At 29.8% G+C, this 27,682-nt stretch overlaps 1 protein-coding gene across 1 annotated transcript in view; it reads left to right on the forward strand.

The window, feature by feature from the left end:
• Window positions 1–14,654: 14,654 nt before the first annotated feature.
• LOC129975958 (uncharacterized) overlaps window positions 14,655–27,682 on the forward strand; it is a 36,934-nt gene continuing 23,906 nt past the window's right edge. The window contains exons 1-3 of the mRNA XM_056089266.1: window positions 14,655–14,703; window positions 20,000–20,301; window positions 23,137–23,233. Coding sequence (XP_055945241.1) covers window positions 14,692–14,703; window positions 20,000–20,301; window positions 23,137–23,233 — 411 coding nt within the window. The 5' untranslated portion in view covers window positions 14,655–14,691. The remainder of the gene's footprint in view (window positions 14,704–19,999; window positions 20,302–23,136; window positions 23,234–27,682) is intronic.

Genomic DNA, 27,682 nt, shown 5'->3' on the forward strand with positions numbered 1-27,682 from the left:
TATAGCGAGTAGATCGGCGCGTTTTAATGATATAAATATTTTGAATTATTTAAAACCGTATTGAGAAATTTGTTCACTTGATGTTAAGATTATTTTCCGAATTTTTTTTTTCACTTTTTATTGAGAACATTTTTATTTTTGTTCAATTTTTATATTAAAGTTTTCGTTGAATGATATTTGAAAACTGCATGTCGATTTTTATGAAAAGTGCATAAAATTACATCTTAAAATTCAAAAAATTTTATATTTGCTTATGAAAAGAAATACATTTTTGCTTCTAAAAAATTATGAATGTCAAAAATGATAATATATTCCATTTTCTAAAATTAATTTTTAAAATAATTGTATAAAAACAATTTTATTATTTTTGATAAACATGATTAATTCTTAATAGAAGAAGGAATTATTTTATCTATATACTTATAATAAAGCTCAATGTGTGTGTGTGTGTGTGTGTGTTGGCGCTCTACAGGCCAGGTCATTTGACATAAAGCTACCAAATTTGGTACATGTATACCTTAGAGGTCGGGAATGTGCACCTGGGGTCCCTTTTTTTGAAATTTTAATTAGAATTTTAATTATTAATTAAAAACTAACTTTCCCTCCAAAAAATCTTCCATTTTCCCCACCGCCAACTTTTCCGCCAAAAAAATCTTCCATTATCCCCAGCGCCAAACGAGAAAGGCTTCAGTTTTTTTTTCTCCCAACAGTAATGAGGCTAGGGTTAAAATTTTTCGGCGGATTATTTCAATCGGTTCTGTTTATTTTCTTAATGTTTGATGCATTTAAAATTAAACATTGTTAATGAATCAATCTTTCAGTTTCATTCTGAAGTACTTTTGAATTAAAATAAAACAGAATAAAGGAAATTAAAAATTTCTAATCCGCATAGCGTTACCCCAACTGGCGTAGAAAAAATCACGTATTTGCGTTACGTAACCGGCGAAGAAAATTCACGCATGCGCATTCTGTTCTGATTGTTGCCATGACAACGTTATCAATGGATGATTTAAATTATTTTTTGGGTTAGTTGCATGCTTTTGTAAGTAAATTGTATTTATGTTAGTTATATATTTTTTGTATATGCTTATAGTTTTAAGTACATCGTTTTTTAAGTAGTTTTTTTAAAACCTGTTTTCAACCGTTTATTTTAAACGATTCGTTTTATTTTCTTAATGTTTGATGCATTTAAATTTAAACATTGTTAATGAATCGGTCTGCTCATAATGAATCTAAGAAAATTTTGTTAACCAACTCTTGAGATATTACATAAATTTAAAAAGATATTCTTTAGTGTCCATAAAGTTTAAACGCTGAGTGACTCTATTTTCAGTAATCAGATTATAAAAAAATGCTTTGTTTCAGTAAAAAATATTATTATATTAATTGAAGATAAATTCTTTCCACTTTAATTTAAAGCATAAATTCTACGGGTGCTAACAGAAAATGAGAGAGATACATATCACGTTATGACTGAAGGCCTTTATAATATTATGAATGAATTATATGATAATCAAAATTTGAAGTTTTAAAATATTTTGTTGAAGAAGCTATTAAAGTAGAAATTGCATAAAATATTTAATTATTAAAATTTTAACGAACATTAAGATTGGCGAACCGGCTGGTCGCCAAAGGCGGCTAGTTATTTAATAAAATTGATTAGTATATTTGGGTCTTTAAAATACTCAGTTGTATTTATTAGAGTAAACGCGCAATTTATTTAGTTTAAATTCTTAAATATTATATCTATTAGTGATTAACTGTTAAAATTATAATTTAAGGTAGTTATTAAAAGTTACAAATATTTTAATTCGTTCATCTCTTATTTTTTTAAATGATTCAGAATTTTAGCACTGTAATAAGTAAGAATAGCATCTTTTTTCTGATGGTAAGTTTTTCTCCATTGTTTATTTTGTGGGGGACGTAGGGGGTGGTTAGCAGCGCACATTTTTTTAAAATATACAATGGATATATCACAAAAATAGCAAACATACAATTAATGAAGTCAAATAAAATAAACAAATAGACATGGTCAAAACAAAAACCAAGTCAAAATAAAAAAAATAACATGGAAATTTCTCTTCAGAAATATTTTGTTAATTTAACAGAAATAACAGATTATTACAGCAGAATTTTAAAAAAAATCGGTCATAGATTGAATTATTCATTTAACAGAATTTTTTACGGCATTTATTGTATTTCTATTAATAGAATCAAACAGAAAAAACATATTAACGAATAATAGAGTGAAGTTGTATTCATATATATATATATATATTAAAGGTGGAAAACAAATTTTTCCCTTAAGTTTTTTTCTTACAAAAGTTTGAAATTTTTTACCACTCCATTAATCGCTTTTTTTTTCAAACAAATGTAATTGCACTATATCCGCCAGATACAACAGTACATATATTGTTAACATTAACATTAGAGATTAGAATAATATAGATAAATAAACACAATTTAAAGTGGACACAAACAAAAACATATATTTTTTTTTTCCCAAAACGAATTAGGAAGATAGCAAAAAAAAGAATTTTTTTCTCAAACAAAGCATCATCTAGTTATTGAAAAAAGAAGTAATAAAATAAAGCACAACTAAATGTTAAGTAAAAGTTTTGCATTTTCTATATCGTCGACGATTATTGTTAGGCCTCCTCTTGCTGGTTGCTCATTTCTTTCCTCATAGATGGCAGCACGAACCTTACTCGATACTTTCTTCTTTCAGGAGAAAAGTTTTTAAATCCACAAATTCTGCTCCGAGGGAAAAAGAAGGGAAAAAGTTGCGAGGGCAACAATCTTCGGAATAGTAGATTATTAAGCCTATCCTAAAAAGCGATATGGTTGGGCCCGTTATCTTTTGATAGCTGAAAGATTGTTAAGAACATATTTTTCGATTCATTTTAAATATGATTGTTGTTTGTATTGGAAATATTTGATGTCATTTCGATTATTTATAAGCATGACGGAAATGTGAATGTATATGATGAATTTAAAATCAAAACTGATATGGCATCATCCTCTATTTTCGATTAATCTTAGATATTATTGTAGTTTCGATTGGGAATATCTTTCATGTACTTTCGATTATTTTAAGCATGTCAGAAATGTGAATGTAAATGATTATTTAAAAATGTGTTATCATTGTGTGTTCATATTTATATTTTGTAAATACATAAAACTCAGCATCAAAAGCCTTAATTATTTAGTATTAGCGATTTGAAATATATTCAGGTATTTATAAAGAAAATTTATAAACAACTGAAATTTGAAAAAACTATTATCTTTCAATCAATCACAAATGCAATTATTTTGTGAATTAATGTTTAATATGCATGCAGAGACAGGATTAAATGTTAGTTCTAAACAATATTTACCTTTATTAATAAAATGACTTTTTATGAAATCTCATTCTTTTCAGATCATTAAGCATGTAAGATTTTCCTACTTTATTTATTTGAAATACTTCCCACATATTTTTAAGAAGTCAAAACATGTTGATAATACACAACTGTTTCTATAATTTAAAAAAGCATTTCATTGGCAATCGATGTAAAAAATGTCCAAAAGATTATCCGCAGTAGTGTAAAAAAATTCCACGTCAAACTGGGAATTGAATAATGCCTTGCATTCAGCGAAGTAAAAATATTGCTTTTGATGTCTTAAGATTTTAAAATTATCTTTGCTTATGAAACATTATTATGGAAATTATTCAAGGGTTTTTGTTACCTAGGAAGCCTAATACAATGGCCTTTTATTATAAGATTTTTTTCCTTGAAAAATTTGTTAAGAAAATGCTTTCCTTCATTGAAATGTTTATTAAAGGAAATACTTCATACTGAATAGTAACGCATGCTTTAAATTATGGATCTTTGTATTCTGTATAGCAGCTATGATTTCATAATATGCTGAAAAGAAAAGCACCATAAACATTGTTTTTATACATTCAGAAAAAAAATATTTATGTGATAAAATACCTAGTATATATCATTATATACAAGAATATTTAAAAGATAAATCTGACTTCATTTTTTTAATGATTTATATTTAATGCTTGTTAAATATTTCCATCATTATCAAGTAATGAAAACTTATTTGTGTGTACATATAATGGATCATCTTTTACTATTTGACTTCACATATATTTTGTGTATGAATGATTTATTTCAAATACCAACCACTGTTATACCATGAAATTAATAAAAAGATCAGTTTAATATCTTTAATGTGGAATCTGGATGAAATGAACAATGGAAAATACTTCTGTTTGTCCTTCTTCTTAAGTATGTATATTAAATATAGGATTAGAATTTTTTATTTTAGAAAACAAATATAAGTAAAATATTGAAAAAAATGTAAAGCTTTTAGATAGTATCAAGTTCAATGAAATAATCAAACTTCTGGTGTGAGTAAATTAGTAAAACTATTTACTCACAGTAAATAGTGATTTATATAAATAATCCTGAAAACAGTAATTTTGTATAAATATCTTGAATTATTCAATATTAATTTACATTTTAAAGCATATTCAATTTCAGAATTGAGAAATGGAGTTGCTATAATTCTGTTGTAATTTGTCTACTGTATAAATTTACTTTATATATGAATTTATAAATTGCTAGTAATATTTGGTACCAATAGTCACGATTATTTTTTGTATATTAATGAAATTTATGCTTGTATTACTATATGTTCCCTGCTTTAAAGACCTTATATAAAAATAATTTTTAATTTAAAGTTATTTTTCTGAGATATTACAATCCTTTGTAAATTTCATACATAGGAAATTTTATTTTGCATAAAAAAGCATTATAACACAATTCTGTAGCTTAATCCTTTCACAACTGTTCCAGTCATAACTTCAGCGTTAAATTTATTAAAATATTTGCTGTGTTTAAATTATATACTTATACTTTATATACCCTATATATACACATATGATATTTTCATAACCAATTTCACTTACAATCTGCTTTAAATATCTCTTTGGAGTCAACATCCAAAAAGCTTAACTTGTACGTAATTAAAAAAAAAATGCAATTAGCTGACATCAAATTATCAGTATCAATTAGCTGGCATCAAATTGTATGCAACATCAAACCGACAATTATTTAATTAAAAGGATTCTTGAACCATGGATTCAATAATTTATTTTAAATATTTAAACAAAATCTTGCATCGATTGTATTTTAAAGTGTTTAACTTTTTCATAAATTCCTCTCATCTTTTTATGGCGAAAATGTCAAACAATGTTTTGATCGTAAATAATAAATGTTATCATTTCAATTTGTTACATTTTCAAAATTCTTCTATTATAGGTACATTTAACATTTTTAAAAAAATTTTTCAATAAGCAATAGTATATAGTATTAAATCACATGCAACAATAATTAAATCACATGCAAATTTAGATTACATAGTAATTATTAACTTTTGTTCTCACTGCGGCATGAATTATTCGCTTATTTTAATTAATTTGTTTTAAAAAAATGAATGCAAAATTTAAAAGAAAAAGTAAAAAGGAGCGTCAAATTATGTTTGAACTAAAATATATTCTTATTGCAGGATAAGTAATGAATTGTTTCATGAGCATCATTTGGATAATAACTGAATTAAAAATAGATTAATAATGTGGTAGTCAAATGAAACATGAAATATTTCAATGATGCAGATATCAAGGCTAATAATGCATGTATTCAAAACCGTTAAATATTATTTTACTGCTTTTCTGTAAAATAATAATATGAACAAATCTAAAAAAAATCAAATGTCATTTCAATGGAGTTTAACAAAATTCATTTGAATGATGCAACTGAGTTATATGTATTTTAATATACAAATATATTTTTCATCGAGGAGATAGCAGTATTGGAATATACAAATATGATTTTCCATTTATGAAACAAAGGATCAAGCTCATATGAATTCACATTTCTTCATTAGGTTGAGAGATCTATGTATTTAAAAGCACCAAACTATATGTGTTTAAAAATATTTCTTAAAAATGCATACTGGCGCTGAAATACACATAACAGTACATTAATCAAATCATATTTTTCTCCAAATAAGTAGAAAATTTTTCAATAGATGCTTATTTATATTATAAAAAAGAAATATTTGTCTGTTGTTTGAAAACTCCACCTAATCAAATAACATGGTACTGCATTTGATATTCTGGGATATGTTTGTAAGTAAATTGAGCTACTTTCAAATTAATTTCGGTATTTAATCTATATCTATACTTATAATAAAGCTCAATGTGTGTGTGTGTGTGTGTGTGTGTGTGTTGGCGCTCTACAGGCCAGGTCATTTGACATACAGCTATCAAATTTGGTACATGTATACCTTAGAGGTCGGGAATGTGCACCTGGGGTCCCTTTTTTTGAAATTTTAATTAGAATTTTAATTATTAATTAAAAACTAACTCTCCCGCCAAAAAAATCTTCCATTTTCCCCACCGCCAAATGAGTAAGGCTTCAATTTTTTTTTCTCCCAACAGTAATGAGGCTAGGGTTAACATTTTTCGGCGGATAATTTTTTCAAACGATTCTGTTTATTTTCTTAATGTTTTATGCATTTAAAATTAAACATTGTTAATTAATCCATTATTTCAGATTCATTCTGAAGTACTTTTGAATTAAAATAACACAGAATAAAGGAAATTAAAAATGTATAATCTACATAGCGTTACCCCAACTGGCGTAGAAAAATTCACGCATTTGCGTTACCGGAGCTGGCGAAGAAAATTCACGCATGCGCATTCTGATTATTGCCATGACAACCGTTATCAACGGATGATTTAAATTATTTTTAGGTTAGTTGCATGCTTTTGTAAGTAAATTGTATTTATGTTAGTTATATATTTTTTGTATATGCTTATAGTTTTAAGTATATCGTTTTTTAAGTAGATTTTTTTAACCTGTTTTCAATTATTTAAATTATTTTTAGGTTAGTTGCATGCTTTTGTAATTAAATTGTATTTATGTTAGTTATATATTTTTTTGTATATGCTTATAGTTTTAAGTACATCGTTTTTTAAGTAGTTTTTTAAACCTGTTTTCGACCGATTATTTTAAACGATTCATTTTATTTTCTTAAAGTTTGATGCATTTAAAATTAAACATTGTTAATTAATCGATCTGTTCATGATGAATCTGAGAAAATTTTGTTGACAAATTCTTGAGATATTACGTAACTTAAGAAAGATATTCTTTAGTGCCCATAAAGTTTAAACGCTCAGTGACTCTATTATCAGTAATAATATTATTAAAAAAAATGCTTTGTTTCAGTAAAAAATATTATTATATTAATTGCAGTTTAGTCATTTCCATTTTAATTGTAAGCATAAATTCTACCGGAACTAACAGAAAATGAGAGAGATACATATTATGTTATGGCTGAAGGACTTTATATTATTATGAGTGAATTAGATGACTATCAAAATTTGAAGCTTTAAAATATTTGATGAAGAAGCTATTAAAGTAGGAATCACATAAAATATTTAATTATTAAAATTTTAACGAGCATTAAGATTGGCGAACCGGCTGGTCGCCAAAGGCGGCTAGTACTTATAATAAAGCTCAATGTGTGTGTGTGTGTGTGTGTGTGTTGGCGCTCTACAGCCCAGACCATTCAACTTACAGCTACCAAATTTGGTACATGGATACCTTAGAGGTCGGGAATGTGCACCTGGGGTCCCTTTTTTTGAAATTTTAATTATTAATTAAAAAATAACTTTCCCGCCAAAAAAATCTTCCATTTTCCCCACCGCCAAATGAGTAAGGCTTCAATTTTTTTTTCTCCCAACAGTAATGAGGCTAGGGTTAACATTTTTCGGCGGATAATTTTTTCAAACGATTCTGTTTATTTTCTTAATGTTTTATGCATTTAAAATTAAACATTGTTAATTAATCCATTATTTCAGATTCATTCTGAAGTACTTTTGAATTAAAATAACACAGAATAAAGGAAATTAAAAATGTATAATCTACATAGCGTTACCCCAACTGGCGTAGAAAAATTCACGCATTTGCGTTACCGGAGCTGGCGAAGAAAATTCACGCATGCGCATTCTGATTATTGCCATGACAACCGTTATCAACGGATGATTTAAATTATTTTTAGGTTAGTTGCATGCTTTTGTAAGTAAATTGTATTTATGTTAGTTATATATTTTTTGTATATGCTTATAGTTTTAAGTATATCGTTTTTTAAGTAGATTTTTTTAACCTGTTTTCAATTATTTAAATTATTTTTAGGTTAGTTGCATGCTTTTGTAATTAAATTGTATTTATGTTAGTTATATATTTTTTTGTATATGCTTATAGTTTTAAGTACATCGTTTTTTAAGTAGTTTTTTAAACCTGTTTTCGACCGATTATTTTAAACGATTCATTTTATTTTCTTAAAGTTTGATGCATTTAAAATTAAACATTGTTAATTAATCGATCTGTTCATGATGAATCTGAGAAAATTTTGTTGACAAATTCTTGAGATATTACGTAACTTAAGAAAGATATTCTTTAGTGCCCATAAAGTTTAAACGCTCAGTGACTCTATTATCAGTAATAATATTATTAAAAAAAATGCTTTGTTTCAGTAAAAAATATTATTATATTAATTGCAGTTTAGTCATTTCCATTTTAATTGTAAGCATAAATTCTACCGGAACTAACAGAAAATGAGAGAGATACATATTATGTTATGGCTGAAGGACTTTATATTATTATGAGTGAATTAGATGACTATCAAAATTTGAAGCTTTAAAATATTTGATGAAGAAGCTATTAAAGTAGGAATCACATAAAATATTTAATTATTAAAATTTTAACGAGCATTAAGATTGGCGAACCGGCTGGTCGCCAAAGGCGGCTAGTACTTATAATAAAGCTCAATGTGTGTGTGTGTGTGTGTGTGTGTTGGCGCTCTACAGCCCAGACCATTCAACTTACAGCTACCAAATTTGGTACATGGATACCTTAGAGGTCGGGAATGTGCACCTGGAGTCCCTTTTTTTGAAATTTTAATTATTAATTAAAAAATAACTTTCCCGCCAAAAAAATCTTCCATTTTCCCCACCGCCAAATGAGTAAGGCTTCAATTTTTTTTTCTCCCAACAGTAATGAGGCTAGGGTTAACATTTTTCGGCGGATAATTTTTTCAAACGATTCTGTTTATTTTCTTAATGTTTTATGCATTTAAAATTAAACATTGTTAATTAATCCATTATTTCAGATTCATTCTGAAGTACTTTTGAATTAAAATAACACAGAATAAAGGAAATTAAAAATGTATAATCTACATAGCGTTACCCCAACTGGCGTAGAAAAATTCACGCATTTGCGTTACCGGAGCTGGCGAAGAAAATTCACGCATGCGCATTCTGATTATTGCCATGACAACCGTTATCAACGGATGATTTAAATTATTTTTAGGTTAGTTGCATGCTTTTGTAAGTAAATTGTATTTATGTTAGTTATATATTTTTTGTATATGCTTATAGTTTTAAGTATATCGTTTTTTAAGTAGATTTTTTTAACCTGTTTTCAATTATTTAAATTATTTTTAGGTTAGTTGCATGCTTTTGTAATTAAATTGTATTTATGTTAGTTATATATTTTTTTGTATATGCTTATAGTTTTAAGTACATCGTTTTTTAAGTAGTTTTTTAAACCTGTTTTCGACCGATTATTTTAAACGATTCATTTTATTTTCTTAAAGTTTGATGCATTTAAAATTAAACATTGTTAATTAATCGATCTGTTCATGATGAATCTGAGAAAATTTTGTTGACAAATTCTTGAGATATTACGTAACTTAAGAAAGATATTCTTTAGTGCCCATAAAGTTTAAACGCTCAGTGACTCTATTATCAGTAATAATATTATTAAAAAAAATGCTTTGTTTCAGTAAAAAATATTATTATATTAATTGCAGTTTAGTCATTTCCATTTTAATTGTAAGCATAAATTCTACCGGAACTAACAGAAAATGAGAGAGATACATATTATGTTATGGCTGAAGGACTTTATATTATTATGAGTGAATTAGATGACTATCAAAATTTGAAGCTTTAAAATATTTGATGAAGAAGCTATTAAAGTAGGAATCACATAAAATATTTAATTATTAAAATTTTAACGAGCATTAAGATTGGCGAACCGGCTGGTCGCCAAAGGCGGCTAGTACTTATAATAAAGCTCAATGTGTGTGTGTGTGTGTGTGTGTGTTGGCGCTCTACAGCCCAGACCATTCAACTTACAGCTACCAAATTTGGTACATGGATACCTTAGAGGTCGGGAATGTGCACCTGGGGTCCCTTTTTTTGAAATTTTAATTATTAATTAAAAAATAACTTTCCCGCCAAAAAAATCTTCCATTTTCCCCACCGCCAACTTTTCCGCCAAAATAATCTTCCATTTTCACTACCGCCAAATGAGTAAGGCTTCAGATTTCTTTTCTCCCTACAGTAATGAGGCTAGGGTTAACATTTTTCGGCGGATTATTTCAAGCGATTCTGTTTATTTTCTTAATGTTTTATGCATTTAAAATTAAACATTGTTAATTAATCCATGTTTCAGATTCATTCTGAAGTACTTTTGAATTAAAATAACACAAAATAAAGAAAATTAAAAATGTATAATCTGCATAGCGTTACCCCAACTGGCGTAGAAAAATTCACGCATTTGCATTAGCATAACCGACGAAGAAAATTGACGCATGCGTATTGTATTCTGATTGTTGTCATGACAACCATTCTCAACGGATGATTTAAATTATTTTTCGGTTAGTTGCATGCTTTTGTAAGTAAATTTTATTTATGTTAGTTATATTTTTTTTGTATATGCTTATAGTTTCAAGTACATCGTTTTTTAAGTAGTTTTTTTAAACCTGTTTTAGACCGACTATTTTAAACGATTCATTTTATCTTCTTAGTGTTTGATGCATTTAAAATTAAACATTGTTAATGAATCGATCTCTCCATGATGAATCTTAGAAAATTTTGTTGAAAAATTCTTGAGAGATTACATAAATTAAGAAAGATGTTCTTTAGTGCCCATAAAGTTTAAACGCTCAGTGACTCTGTTATTAGTAATCATATTATAAAAAAAATATGATTACAATATGATTGTTTCAGTAAAAAATATTATTATATTAATCGCAGATTAATCAATTACACTTTAACTTAAAGCATAAATTCTATGAGGGTTAACAGAAAACGAGAGAGATACATATCACGTTATGACTGAAGGCCTTTATAATATTATGAGTGAATTATATGACTCTCAAAAATTGAAGTTTTAAAATATTTTGCTGAAGAATATATTAAAGTTGAATTGCATAAAATATTTAATTATTAAAATTTTAACGAACATTAAGATTGGCGAACCGGCTGGTCGCCAAAGGCGGCTAGTAGAAAATAAGAGAGATACAAGCTCAATGTGTGTGTGTGTGTTGGCGCTCTACAGGCCAGATCGTTTGACCTACAGCTACCAAATTTGGTACATGTATAACTTAGAGGTCCGGAATGTGCACCTGGGGTCCCTTTTTTGAATTTTTAATTATTAATTAAAAACTAACTTTCCCGCCAAAAAGTGTTTCATGTTCCCCACCGCAAATTGAGTAAGGCTTCAGTTTTATTTTTTTCCCACTTTAATGAGGCTAGGATTAATAATTTTCGGCCGATTATTTCAAACGATTCTGTTTATTTTCTTAATGTTTGATGCATTTAAAGTTAAACATTGTTAATTAATCGATCTTTCAGATTCATTCTGAAGTACTTTTGAATTAAAATAAAACAGAATAAAGGAAATTAAAAATTTCTAATCCGCATAGCGTTACCCCAACTGGCGTAGAAAAATTCGTGCATTTCGTTACCGCAACTGGTGTTGAAAATTCCCGAATGCGCATTGTGTTGTGACTGTCCACAATTATTATCAATGGATGCGGACTTGATTTAAATTATTTTTAGGTTAGTTGTATGCTTTTGTAATTAAAATATATTTATGTTAGTTATATATTTTTTGTATATACTTATAGTTTTAAGTACATCGGTTTTTAAGGGTTTTTTAAATCTGTTTTCAATCGATTATTTTAAACGATTCGTTTTATTTTCTTCGTGTTTGATGCATTTAAAATTAAACATTGTTTATTAATCGATCTGCTCATGATGAATCTGAGAAAATTTTGTTGATAAATTCTTCAGATATTACATAAATTAAGAAAGATATTCTTTAGTGCCCATAAAGTTTAAACATTCAGTGACTATGTTTTCAGTAATCATATTATAAAAAAATGCTTTGTTTCAATAAAAAATATTATTATATTCATTGCAGATTAATCATTTCTACAAGCATAAATTCTACGGGAGCTAACAGAAAATTAGAGAGACACATATTACGTTATGACTGACGGCCTTTATAAAATTATGAGTGAATTATATTACAATCAAAGTTTGAAGTTTTAAAATATTTTGATGAAGAAGCTATTAAAGTAGGAATTGCATAAAGTATTTAATTATTAAATTTTTAACGAACATTAAAATTGGCGAACCGGCTGGTCGCCAAAGGCGGCTAGTTAAATAATAAAAAATAAACCAATGATTTGGTGGACACGGATGGGAAATCTATAATGTATTCTTTCCTTGAATCATAATTTTTTTCAGCATCATATTTTTCATATAAATGATGTCATAAACTTTCCTTACAAAAGAGCGTTATAATCAGTCATTACGTCTAGTTCAATTAACCCGTCCTAAAAATTAAAGACATCTGCATTTCAGAATACCAAAGGCATATTTCGAATCATTTTCGCAACATTAGCATTAGCAATACAGCTCAGGAATCTGACGGAGAAATCACGTGGTCTGAAAAAACTCCATTTTTCCTAAATATTAGAAAATTACTATATTTTTTATGAGCAAAATTTTGATGCTGGCCCTAGAGTCTAGTATTAGGCACGAACAGAGTCGAGGTTAGAGTAGGCACTAGATGCACACAGCAAGAGCGACCAAATAAACCGGGTCATCAATGTCGATTATGGGTGTGTCATTCAAACAAATCAAGCAAGTCTGAACTCCAAACGACATTCATGTGTATACAGTATGATTAATATAAGAATAGTTGTAATAAACAAGGTATGATACAATATGAGCTTCATACAAATAGTGGCAGGAATGTTGTGCAGCCATATTTTATTAGATATACTTCTTCTTCTTCTTGTTTCTAATGGCACTTACCATGGACAAGCTCGCTGACGAAATCAGCGATTTTAAGCTGAGGGTGCGTCTCTTGTTTTCGTTGCACCAACTAGGGCCAAGAGTACGTCTTAGCTACTCACGCATCACATTCGCTTGCACAACCCCTTTTTACAGGAGGGCGCATTCACATATCCCACAGATAGAACAGATGAAGAACAACCCTGCCCAAACCGGGACTCGAACCCAGAACGCCCACATCACTGAGAAGACGCGCTATCCCTATGCCAGGACGCCGGCAGATATACTTCTTTTGTCATGAAACATAAATTTATTTTAAAAGGTATATTTGCTTAGCCAAGAAACATTACTTTGTTAAGGAAACTTATTTGGCCTTCAAACAATGAAATTAGTGTCTATAACAGCTTTAAAAACAATTTTAACACCATCTGCAAGCGCTCTACGTCCTCCCGCTGGTGTGGTGTGGAGAGGGGGATGACAGCTCAGGTGTCGTCCTCGTCATCTGACCGCGGTTCAAAATTACGAGGTCCGTCCCAAAATAGCCCTAGTGTTGCTTCAAATGGGACGTTAATATAACTAAACTAAACTGCAAGCGCTCTATCATTTTAGGATTGATAATTTTCTTTTGATTAACAATTATGGTTAGCTATCGCTCAAAAAAAATCTAAATTACTCTTGCTAATTGCGAAAATTAAAGATTCATAAATTTTAAAAGAAGAAAATTAAAGAAATCATAAATTTTTATTAGTGCTAAAAGGGAATGGGCCTGTATGTGTTCTGGCGATCTAAAAGATTTGTCTTTAAAGTTTTTCCTCAATTAAATATCTTTGGAATAAAAATCTTTTAAAATTTGTTTCAAAATATTTCATTTCTCCTGTATTAAGAAGGTTGATTTGTGTCCGAGAAAAGCTTATTATTATTCAGATGGCTATAGATCGTTATATTACTTATTATACTCATTTAATAGAGAAATTTCCTTATATATCTTTATTTAAGTTTTCTCTTTTCATTCTAAAATGTCTGCAGCTGAAAGTCAAAAAAAAAAAAAAAAAAAAAAAAAAAAAAATCAGTTTCCTAAAGCTCATTTTTGGATTAAATACTTATTTACCAATGAACTTTTATTAATTACGATTTTTCAATAATATTTTCTGTTATATGCTCCTTGCTATAACAATGCATATTGACACTATGTGCTTTCGTTTATTATGTCATCTTCCATTTTGATTATATAAAGTGCAACACTCTTTATTAACAAATTATTGTCCTTTTTTTGCCAAACAATGCCCTTTTCAGAAACATTTTAAATAACTTATTTGAAGGCATGGGCGTTGCCTCATATTGAATGTATAGTATTACCAAATTTACGTACTCTCGTTACTCAGCCATTACTTACTGCACTCTTCAGTTTTTCACCAGAAGAATTTATCAACATCGAAAATATCAAAGCAGGCGCCGATTTGCATCTGAAAATTACAATGGATCGTAAAGTAAGTTGCGAATTTATCATATTTTTGAACTGTTTTAACATCAGTATTTAGAATAAAACTGCACGATTAATGCAGAATCAACAGGATTATAAAAAGTTAAAAATGTACTTCATTCTTACTTTAAATGTAAATTGTTTAAATTCTTCTTTATTTTAGTGAGAATTAAATAAAGTTTCATTGAATAATTTAATCCCATTTATATTTCCAGAATTTTAAAGAGTTACTTAACCTAAACTTGAACACAGCTGAAAGCGAATATTACAATGAAGATTTCTTTAATTACGGATAGGCTTTCACTTTCGCAAGTAAATTGAAAGTGAATGATAGTATTCATATTTGGTAGTACATCCACAATTTAATTATTATTCCTAAATTTTATACTCTTCTGACAACCACGACGTTTGTTGATACATGAAAAATAACAAGTTCGCGTTGAGAAAAATAAAATTTGATTATTAAAGTAAATTCAATTAAGTGTAACTCAGAACTGATAAGCTCTTTGATATTAGCGCCTCTTATTCAATTTCAAAAAAGTTTGAAATATAAACTTTTAAGGCAATGGGGACCTTTTCTGCTTGACTCCGAAACTAAAAAATGAATGAAAGTAAATATCTCAAGCCTTGATACTTAAATGCTGGCTCTTGACAAATTTGATGCACTTTATTAATGGATTAGCTCCTTTCTTTTGCTTATCTTAACCGATTTCATATTTCTCAGATCCCCATTTATTTTTGATGAAATACTGAAGATGCAGATTTGTAATTCAATTTTTATGTCTAAATTTCTTTTAATAAAACCTTCAAGCAAGAAGTGTATAGTTCAATAATGTATTATAAAAAAAAAGAATCATTTCAAAGTATTATGAAATATCTGGACATATTCGTGATTAAGTTATGAATTCTAGAAATGAACCAAAGATTCAATTTTAAAAATAAAAATGACTATCGATTGAAAGATTAATTATTCTGGACTGTAGATTTTTTAAAAAGAAATTCCATAGTTTATCATTCTTTATTTATTTAATTAAATGCTTATTTCAATTCAAAAATACTCATTTTTGTAATTATATGCACAAAGTTAAGACTTTCATGCCGGAAAATATATTTAATGCTGTTTGGCTTATTTTTGAAAAAAATTTCTGTATCTAAATTCCTCTATTTCTACACGTAATGCTCAACATGATATACTTGAAACATCAGCATTTACAACAAAAGAAAGCTTTACAATTTTGCAACTGAACTTGATTGAATAAAGCAGAATTGAATATTCATATTTTATATCGTTTCAATAAATATCATTTCAATATATCAATAAGTGCACAGTTTTCTCAAAATGGCGAATAAAGAAATTCAGCTTTTATTCAAGAAAAAATGCGATTTTTTAGTTTGAAATTATAGTTTGTCAAGAAATAATTGCAATTGAACTGAGGGATTGTATAAAAATTAGATATTGCATAAAAAAATAAGGATAAATTTAATTTTGTCACTTTTAGAACATTTTTCAAAAAGCATATGTTTACCTCTAATCGTTTAGAAATTAATTATTAGATCACAAACTATTGATTTCAATAACGTTATTAAAGTTGGTCAATATTTTTCAAACAATATATATATATATATATATATATATATGTGTGTGTGTGTAGTGGTGGCATAACATTCAAGAGGAAAATTTAGCTTTAAATTCAAGTCTAGCCTCCACCCGACATGGCATGGACATGTCATGCAACATCAAACAACCATAAAAATTCTTCTTCCCTAAGTGTGAACATTCTCTCTCTGATATTCGCTAACGGTACGAGTCTTTCCTCTACATTTTCATTATCGAGCAAAAAATGAAGCGTTTTGGCATTTAATGTACTCCGGCCAAGTTTGGATTTCCTATCTTTGGGCACAATGAGTTTTGAATCGCTGTTTAAATAAGATGAATTGTATCCCATATACATATCACAGCTCTTGCTATTTGCGCATGCGCAGTTTCAAATTTTCACACATGCGCGCATAAGTGTAAAGCACAGATATTGCTATTTTACGCATGCGCGAATCGTAGTAGGAAATTAATTGAAATCGCAATTATAAAACTCCTTTTTTATTTTGATATGACTTCAATATGCTAAAACCTTTCGCAATAAATGTCCTACAAAATGGTACAAATATCTCCATCATTTAAATATTTCTTGAGTTTTTTTTCTTTCAAACATACAGATGATTTCAGGAGAGTCATTTTATAATATATATATATATATATATGTATGTAATGATAATTTATATATATATAACGCGGCAAGATCCACTCCATAGTAAACCATATTCATAAATACCAAGACCTCTTCAAGACTACACAATAGCTGAGACCAAAATGCCACTTGTCAAAATCAGACGAAATTATAACTTCAAAAGTCCCTCAAAAGTGCAGTTCTCAAGAAGAAAATCAAAACCACAGGACTCAGAAGGACGTTACAGATTTCTGACTCTTCAGTGATTATTTATATGCTTATACATGTCATACAGATGTTCTCCATGCAATTTATCAATTTTTTCAGTTAGTAATCTCGTTTCCCTGTAAGTTGAACCTATAGTGACCATTTGTTTAAGTATCCTTGTCCCCTCTATTCAGTTATTACTTCACCAAAAAATTACCAAATACAGTCGTGTAGGATTTGACACTGATGGGATTCTCTCTGGAGAACCCTGGATGGTCTGTCGTCTCTTTCTACCAACAATTTCTTTCTTTCTTTTTTTTTTCCTACCATCTTGTGCTCATCCAACTGGTTCTATAACTTAGTGTCATAGGCACCGGGGGCACAGGATGGCGTTATGTATATTGCACATGTTAATATTATTATTTTTGGTGTTGTTGAATATATAAGTTTATTTAATATTTTCACAGATATCACTTTATCTTTTTTATGCTTTACATAATCTTGTTCAAAATGATTTTTATATTAATGTAAAAGTAAGGGAAACTCGGGTATCACTTTTAATATGCCTTTAAATTTTAGTTTCTTAGTTGACCACCTCTGTAAAGTATGGCTGTGTGTCGAGGGCCCCAACATACTTCCACGTATTTCGATGTGTGTGGGGGGGGGGAATTGTAATGATATTTTAAACTCTTAATTTCAATTTAATTAATTTCCAAGATTTTATCTTAATTGAGCCCATAGTAACTTCTTCTAAAAATATTCTCTTATTCCGTGATCCAATTTCACTTTCTCTATTTAATGAATTCAAGAGCAGCTTCGTAAAATTCATAATTCAAATTAAATAGCACTCGTCGACGCGTCTACTGAAATCTTAATAATATATTAGCACTGTAAAGAAATATTTTCCCTATCAAAATCTCAGGTTATATAAGACCAGGGATAAAATGTCCAAGTGCTTTTTCCTCATTCCTCTCTGTGTCGTTCTGCGTTGTGTGTGTGCTCATCGATTGTACATATGCCTGCTTCTTCAAAATAATGGAATAAAACGACATCACAAAATCGAAAGTGAAGATATTTTCGATTTCTTGACGTCGTGTTATTTCATCTCGGGAGAAGCACGGAGTTTGTACAAGCGACGAGGACACAGAACGACACAGAAAGAAATGACTAAAAAAGTCCTTGACCATTTTATCCCCGGTCTTATATAACATTAGATATTGCTAAGGAAAATATTTCTCTATAGTGCTTATATATAATGAGATTTCGATAGGGATTTTCGTTTCACGCGCCGACGAGGCAAGGGAAACACAAGGATCTTTTAAAAAAGAATTTGTTACTTCAGCGGTATATTGTCCCTTCACTCGGAGTGTGGGAAAGTGAGGCCTTTAGCCTATTCAGCAATTTTACAATGCTTCTCTTGAATTAATTAAGTAGCGAAAGTGGAATTGGATCAGGAAAAAAGAGAATATTTTAGAATAAAGTTACTATGGGCTAAATTAAGATAAAACCTTGGAAATTAATTAAATTAAAATTAGAGTTTAAAATATCATTACACACACACACACACACACACACACACACACACATATATATATATATATATATATATATATATATATAATTCAAATTTTACTAAACAAAATTTTATATGTTATTTTATTAAAAAACCACATAAGTAAAGTTGTGATAAGACAAAAGATGTGAATTAAGTGACTAATATTCATTATATGTTCTCTAATATAATTTCTGCTTATAGCCAAACTTTTCTTTCAATTATCAAATGACAGTTACTCAGTTTCTTATCTTTACTTTAGTTTATGTGAAAGTCCTTGAAGACCATTGAGCGGATTCAGTCGTGTCAATATGAATTAGATATGTGTAGAGCCTTAGTGCTTAGACCCTTCTACTCAGTTTGAGGTAGTGATCAGAAGGAATATAACATTGGTGCATCAGTTGAGAAGAAGAAGGATTGTTTGTACGCATTTAAGATATCCTTTAGATGCAATTTAAATTTCGGATGAAGCTATGGAGGTTTAAGTGGCCGACTCCATTTACTTGTAGAGTAAGGAAAGGCGTAACTGCCATTGCAGTGGGCAAAGTTCATTTGTTCCTTGATTGTGGGAATTTTCATGAGATTTGAGTTGATACAAACCTTTTCTTGAAAGTTCTTTGATGAAAACCATCGAGCTTTCTAGTTTTAAGATATCTGTAAAAATTATCATTCCGGATAAACCATGAAGAAAATTAGTAATGATACGAAGTAATTTATTTTATAATACTTGATTTTTATTTCTGTTGGTTTTAGTAGAAATTAAATATAAAAACAGACGTATGATATTACATATCAGTAATATCGCGCTTGTGGAATAGTATTTTGTGATTTGTTTTTGCCAATTATTAAGTAAAATATTAGTAGTAATATTGTGTGAGAAATTGCGTAAATATTATTTTGGGAAAGTGCGTTATTATACTGCGAAACCCACGAGTTATCTTACCACATATCACATCGCTTTGGATAGAAGAACTTGCTCCTTACTATTTCTAATTACTCAACGAAAATCACGAAAACCAGTTGCATGACATGTTGATGATTAAACGAGGGAGGGATCTTTCTATCTACTTTTACTACCTTCATTGTACCTGCAGTGTGGAAGGTTTGAGATGAGGTTGCCAGCTCAGGTGTCGTCCTCGTCATCTGAACACGACTCAAAATTATAAGGTCTGTCCGAAAATAACCCTATTGTTGATTTAAAATGGGACGTTTATATAACTAAACTAAACTATGCTTTAAATTTGGTTTTTAAAATAATAAAAAAAAATCATGCCTAGTTTCTCTTTTATTTGAGCAAATTTATCTCATTCCATGCCTTTCAGAAAAAGAGTTCAAACACTGAAACCTCTTCAGTTATTTCGTCAGGAGTTATTCCTATTGCTAGTCTGCCAACACCGGAATTGAATAAGAAGCAGAGGACATCTGAGTCCGCTTGCTATGCCCTGGGTGCGTGGAACATTTTCAGACTTTCAGTCTTCTTAGCTTGCACAGCCATTCTGTTCTACCAAGCGAATGAATTCCGCAAGCGGTTCTACACCTACCCCACCAGCGTCAACATTGGGAAAACTTCGTTTTCTAAACGAGGATCCTTTCCTTTACCCGCTGTCACAGTTTGCTTCGAAAAGTAAGTGTTTTGTATAAAAGTATTATATCCTGTAATAAATAGTAATTATATCCTGTAAAAAATTTTATCCTCACACTGAAGTGACTGGAAGGCTTAAAAATTCCATTTCAAGCTTCAAAAACTACAAGAAAGTTTTAGTTTCTTTACCTAGTCATATTTAGGAAAAAACGAAAGATACGTCGGAAAGGACTTCTCAATTTTAAATCATGGTTAGATTACTATGAAGCCGGCTGAGCTGGTCTCTGATCAATTTGCTTTCGTGCTACATGATAGAGTAATTAGATCCTCGATGAAAAATTTAGTATACACTAGCCCATAAATGGAGGCGAATTTGGAATACACTAGCCCATAAATGGAGGCGAATTTAGAATACACTAGCCCATAAATGGAGGAGAATTCAGAATACACTAGCCCATAAATGGAGGCGAATTTAGAATACACTAGCCCATAAATGGAGGCGAATTTAGAATACACTAGCCCATAAATGGAGGCGAATTTAGAATACACTAGCCCATAAATGGAGGCGAATTTAGAATACACTAGCCCATAAATGGAGGCGACGGGAGTCAAAATGACTCGGCGTTGTTTCTTAACTCGTATTATCATGTGGTATTTTGCCCTTGAATACAATCATCCCTCAGTACCGTCAAGATGCACATTCAGCAATAAGCTGGCAAAAGTCTAAATATGAACACGAGCGTATAATCGAGCTATTTTTCTTTTTTTTTTTTTTGCAAAATTGTTGTTATTTATGGAGTCTTTGACTCCATGTCTCTAAAATTGCTCTTAATTTGAATAATGCAAAATATTCCTAAAATAATATTTTAAAATGTTATATTCTTCATTTTTGTTTGTTAAATTGTAAGTTATTAACATTAGTGTCATTCTGTAACATTTAAACGAAGTAAATACTTATTAAAAGATTGTTTAGAATTTTCTTATAACATCTTTCCAAGATTTAATATTATAACAGTTAACGTTTTTCACATTAGTATTTCTAATATTTTGGTAATTACATGATTACCAGAATTTTTATGTTTCCAAAATAAATTCTAATGCCAAAGACAAAAAAAAAAATAACAATGGAGTCATTCTGACTCCATGTCTCTGGTCGCGTGAGGAAGTTCATGTCTCCAGGTTTATTCAATGGAACTAAAAGGTTCCGAAGTAGAAATCTTTAACTAGATTTTTACTTCGGAACCTTTTTGTTCCATCGAATAAATATTGTTCTATGATTGTGGAAGATTATCTAGTAATATTCCTCATATAATATTAAAACAGGGGATTTTAATATAATACGGAGAAAATGTACATCTTTTACTCGAGGACAATCCGTAACCGACTTACTTATCATATATTTGCATTATATAACATTTTTTACGTAAACATTGCGTTTTATTCGCTTTATGATTAGTAGATATCGAATCACCTGATTTTGATATTTAAGATTTGTTTTGCCAGTATTGTTTGAAATATTTATAGATAATTATTATTACGTCGTAGTAAGCATTTATATCGATTGTGAAATGGCGACAAAAAAGGAAAGGAAAAGTTTTATTTAACACCAAATTGACAGTGAATGAGTTCAATTAAATATTGCTAATTCTACTTTTAGATACGCCATTTGTAACAATACTAATGAATAGCTTTTCGATTCGTTTACTATTTTCGAGTAAAGGAAATTATACGTCTCTCGTCTAGAAATCATATGAATACCTAAACAGTACCTGTATTAACCCTGCATTGTTTTTTTGAAATACTAAAGGGGCATCCAGTTAGTTCTATACTAAAATTAGTTAGTTAATATTAATGGGGCCATGGTTCTTGGTTTGTGGTCAGAGATACTGCATGCTACACTGTGCATAATGAGGAGTTGACGGGACACAACAAAGACACAATTTTTCATATACCACGCATTACCATTGATTCAAAAAGTGATGCAGATATATTATTTATATTGAATTACCAGGGCGATTACTTCAATCCCTCAGGAAATCCCACTAACATGAGGCCATGCGTCACTCGAGGACAGCATCGAGGTTTGTGAGTGAAAGTGAGCAGGGGACGAAGTCCTCCTGTACTTTAATTAAAAAAATAACACAATTTTTTGAAAGAAAAGAAAACCAGTTTTTTTAAAAGCTGAACTTGCTATGAAATTACCTTATGTCCCTGCGTTTGTAGGAAATGAATGGACCCGCTACGTTCATATTTACGAAATTTTAATCTGTGTTATCGTGTAATAGGGTGAATGAATATTACATTTTCATTCACCCTTTTTTTATTACGCCAAAGATATAATTTTTATGACAGCAGTTCAATGTCATCAGGAGAAAATGATAAAGGAGAAAATAATAGATAAAGGCCAGTTTCGTACGCTTCGTCTAAGTAAGCAAAAACTCAAAGAGCAATTTTTTTTAACTCTGTGAGAGAATGAAATATTTTTTTAAAAGGGAAAAATAAATTTTTGTCTAAATTATTATCATAAGATTTTTTTTGTATATTTTCTTATTAAAATTTCCTGATTTAAATTTAAATCAGGATACATATTTTGGCTAGTAAATGTGCAAATAGATGAATATTTAGTTTCAATACTTTAAGCGTTAAAATAAGACAGACATTCCTATGATTTTAAAATACAATTCAAGCTTTGCATTAATAACAGTATTTTATAGTAATAAAAACGATTTCAAAACATTTTGACAAAAGATTGAATTCTCACATAGATTTTCTTTTTGAGCATGCTTATAAATGCCGAATTAAAACTTTTGCAGTGAATTCACGAATGTTTTCCGTATAATTCATTTACAATAAATATCCTTGCCATTTCTTTTTCAGCATCGCTTCAAGCAAGTTGTGCAAACTTTATCCCCATTTGTGCGGAAGATCAGAACAATATTCCCATTCTTGTCCTAATGAAGTTCATTACTGTGATGTAAGTATTTATTTTATTTCGCTTAGATAAAGCTCTTAGAAAAATATTTTGATTGAACTCGTTAATGATAATTTAAAATTATGATTAACGAATAAAATAAAAAAATGAATGAAAGAATGAATGAATGATGTTGATTTAGAGACATTAAAAACTTTTTATTGCGCCTGGAAGTCTAGAGCACTACATGAACTGATGTTTCAACCTCTGCTTCTCTATTCGAATAAATAAATGTCCAGAGTGTTATGTTTAATAAAATGATTTAAAGACATGATTTTTTGGGTTTATTCATTAGAGCTTTCGCTCCCAGAAAAATGAAGTCAAAATCCTATGAAAATATTCAAGTATAGTACTTTAGCGATATGCGATGCGCGAGGATAGAACTTGGGAACTTTGGGTTAGCAGTCCAATAACTAAACCATTTTACCAAAACAGCTGTTCGGTAGAAGAGTTGTTACTGGCTTATATGCCATTCACCACAGACTCTTCCCTCCAGTGAGTCGGAGGTGAAACGAACGATATGACTGTTTGACTGGTGATGTATATTTAGTTTATAAGCTGTTGTTTCTTAATGTGCCTGTACCCAGTTGAGTAGCGAGTGTGTGTGGGTCGCTGCGTCAAGTGAGTCTGACAATTTTGGTTTTGCTGCGTCAAGTGAGTGACGATTCGCGTCCTGTTGGTGATTTTAGAGATCTTAATGCTCAGACCAAAAAGGACAAATATCCTATTCCCAGTGTTTTGGATTTTACTAGCGAACTTCATGGAACCACAATTTTTTCTCATATTAATTTAGTAAAAGCTTTTCATCAAATTCCGATTGCTCCCGAGGACGTTCATAAAACAGCTGTTCGGGTAGAAAAGTTGTTACTGACTTATATGCCATTCACCACAGTACAATTAATAGGCCAGTAATACAGATAATATTTTTTTCTTTCTATCATAACAATTCTAGGAAGATTCTCAAAAATGAAAATATTATTATGAAGAATTAGTTATCATATGAAAAATTGCTGTAAATAGATTTTTATTTTGAAATTTTATGATATCGTTGCGGGAAATTGTTTCAGTAAGGGTAAAAGGAGAATAAAATCTAAATACAGGTATTAAAATATAGCCAAAACGTAAGCAAAAATAACATTTGCAAAAACCAACAGTCTGCGCACAAACAGGAAATAGCTAATTCAAAATAGTAACAGTCCTCAAGGTGCAAAGTAAAAGAATTTGAGGCGGAATGAATATTCCAAGGCAAGAATTCTTTATACTTAGATTCGTATCTTATGCTTTTATATTTGGCAAGGTATGGAAGCTTCTAGAAGATTTTATGAATCTCAGCTGATAAAAAAGATATATATCCATAATTCTTTTGTTTCCGAGAACCTTCACTTTTTTCATAAGATTTATCAGATAAGTTACCAAGTCGGAAAATTATTGTTAAATGTATCTCCAAAGCCAAATCATTGAACGGATATTCATTAAAATATTTGTAAAACACTCATCTTTGATATGACAAGATATTAATGAAATATTAGAGATTCGTCATATTATAATATATTATTGTTTTTATTACAAATTCCTTTTAAAATACAAAATTTCGAATATAATCTAATTAATTGAGTTTCAGAGAAGCACCATTTCAGATAAGCTACCCATTTTATTTTAAAATATGAAAGAACCGTGGTTTTAAAAAAGCAACTGCTTCTCATTGTATTCCGAATCTATAGTTAATATAGATTATAATATGTATTTATGTCCTATAATTTACCTTTCTAAATAAATAATTCAATAATATATTATTTTGAAAAAAAAATGATATATATTTTATAATGATTGAAAATATGCTTCCTTCCCTTTAATTATAAGCTTGTTTATAAACAAATATCTCTGATATTCAATTTTTCTTCTTGCGTGCCTTACAAATACTGCATTGATAAGATTCTTACTCCTGATGATGGGCTGCAGTATTTACCAGTTAGTTTTTCACATAATATTTTGAATGAATTTGTGTCTCCTATAATCACTTGTTTAACTGTTTTACTTTATTGATTATTCAGTTACACCATGTATTCCGGGTATATTGATTAGTAATGAAGAAAAAATGCATGTATAATGAATTCACAGAGAGGAAATTATTTTCTTCTCAGAACACGGCTCTTTTCCTGCCTACCTCAAAAGGTTCAATCTGTCTGAGAGTGACCAGTGCAGTTGTAGTGGGACAGGCACCGCACTTCATTATGCTACGGAATGCATCCTTACAATCTCCTGGCAAATGAAAAAACCATCACCAAGCCATGAACAGGAATGGCGGAAAAGAGTCGCCGGCAACTTAATTTCCAGGCAAAAAATCCACAGTATAATCAAATTTATAAGTGGAAATAGAGACCTATTCTTGCCTCCATAGCACTCAACATCAAATCTCATACCAAAAAAGACTAAGGGAAAAAACAAGCACTGCAGTCTCCTGTCACACATTTCAGACAGACAGAGATTATCTTCATTTCCATTTCTCAAATTATTTTCCATCTGATTTTTTTTAACTGCATCCTGATCTACTATATCATAAAAAATAAGTGAACACAGATTATATGTATATTTTTACACATTTTATCTCTCAATCTGAATTATATTTCTAAGTTTATTACTACAAATTATATTTCTAAGTTGAAAAATTATGCAAACGGTCTCATCATAATATAATTTCTTATATAATTGTAAATTCTGTAAATAGTTATTTTTGTTTCGTTTTCCTACTGTAAATATTTTGTTAATTAAATAAAATTGCCTACCATGCCTTGGTAGGCCTAATTGCAGTTATAGCGTTTACTTGTACCCGGGCAGCCAGACCTCAGATAAATTTTCTTCTAAATTTGATAGAAAGCGGCAAATTTGGTATCGGCAAATTGGTAGGCCTAACATGCCTACCAATCCCGACCAGAATGGTCACGGATACGGGGGTATGAGACGGCGTTCTGTTCTGTATAATGAATTCTGCAGATGATAAAAAGATGAATCCATTCTTTCATTTCGAATCATCCAACAACAAAAAATAATGCTTGTTGAGTTCTTCGGATGCTTACATTGAGAGCACAGTCATAAAATGAATGGTTTCACTATCTTTTAATTGAAAATAGAATATCTTAATCAAAAATCTCAACGTCATTACAACATTAAGAATAATTGTTTTCATCTTCTTGGAAAGGCCTTTTAATGACAGTGGATAAAATATTAAATGTCCTTTTTAGTTTCTTGTACAAGAAGTATGGCGAATGTATTGTATTTGTCAAAAAATTCGAACTCGAGTGTTTGAAGTATTTCCACGTTTCTCGTGGTTTCCATGAGTTGGGAAAAATATACATTTTTGGCACTAAGTCTGCTTAGCCATGAGCGCAATAAATCAAAACTTCACGAATGAAATTTGGCAAATGAAATTAACAAAAAATTTGCCGATTTCTATCAAATTTAGAACAAAATTCATCTGAGGTCTAGCTGCCCGGGTACAAGTAAACTCTATAACTATAAAACCTAAATAATTGGTTAAATAAAATTTGGCACACAAGTTTAGCATCTAAAATGTGGGTTCTTATCAAATTTTGATCCAAGTCCGTAAAAAAATTGACCGTCTGTCAGTCTGTACTTCCGTATGCATGCCGATGTAACAGATCATATAAGCAATAAATTAAATCAATAAAATTTGGTAATTCAGTATATAAATTTCATTTAATTCGCTCGGGAAAAAAATCATAAAAAACATTATCACGTTGTAGATAAAGTAAAAATGCTAGTTTTATGCCAAAGATCTATATTTCATGGAAGTTGTTTGCCAAAGCCATGCTAGACATTGGTGACCTTAATTAAGGTCCAGAATTTTACGCGGCTGGAAGATAAGATATTAATGGGAGAAAATTTTGAGAGCACACCCCCACTGGTTAAACAAAGAAACTTTCGTAGAAATAGAATAAAAAGTGTATTTCATGGCAACTGTTCGTCAACGCCGTTCTAGGCATTGACGATCTTACTCAAGGTCCACTATTTTACGCAACTAAAAGAAAAGATATTGATGGAATATTATAGGAGAAAATTTTGAGAGCACACCCCCGCTGGTTAAACAAAGAAACTTTTGTAGAAATAGAAAAAAAAGTGAATTTCATGGCAACTGTTCGTCGAAGCCGTTCTAGGCATTGACGATCTAACTGAAGGTCCACTATTTTACGAACTAAAAGAAAAGATATTGATGGAATATTATAGGAGAAAATTTTGAGAGGACACTCCTGCTGGATAAATAAAGAAAGTTTCGTAGAAATAGAAAAAAAAGTGTATTTCATGGCAACTGTTCGTCAAAGCCGTTCTAGGCATTGACGATCTTACTCAAGGTCCACTATTTTACGCAACTAAAAGAAAAGATATTGATGGAATATTATAGGAGAAAATTTTGAGAGCACACCCCCGCTGGTTAAA

Source organism: Argiope bruennichi, chromosome 7, assembly GCF_947563725.1.
Source record: "Argiope bruennichi chromosome 7, qqArgBrue1.1, whole genome shotgun sequence".
Lineage (NCBI taxonomy): Eukaryota > Metazoa > Arthropoda > Arachnida > Araneae > Araneidae > Argiope > Argiope bruennichi.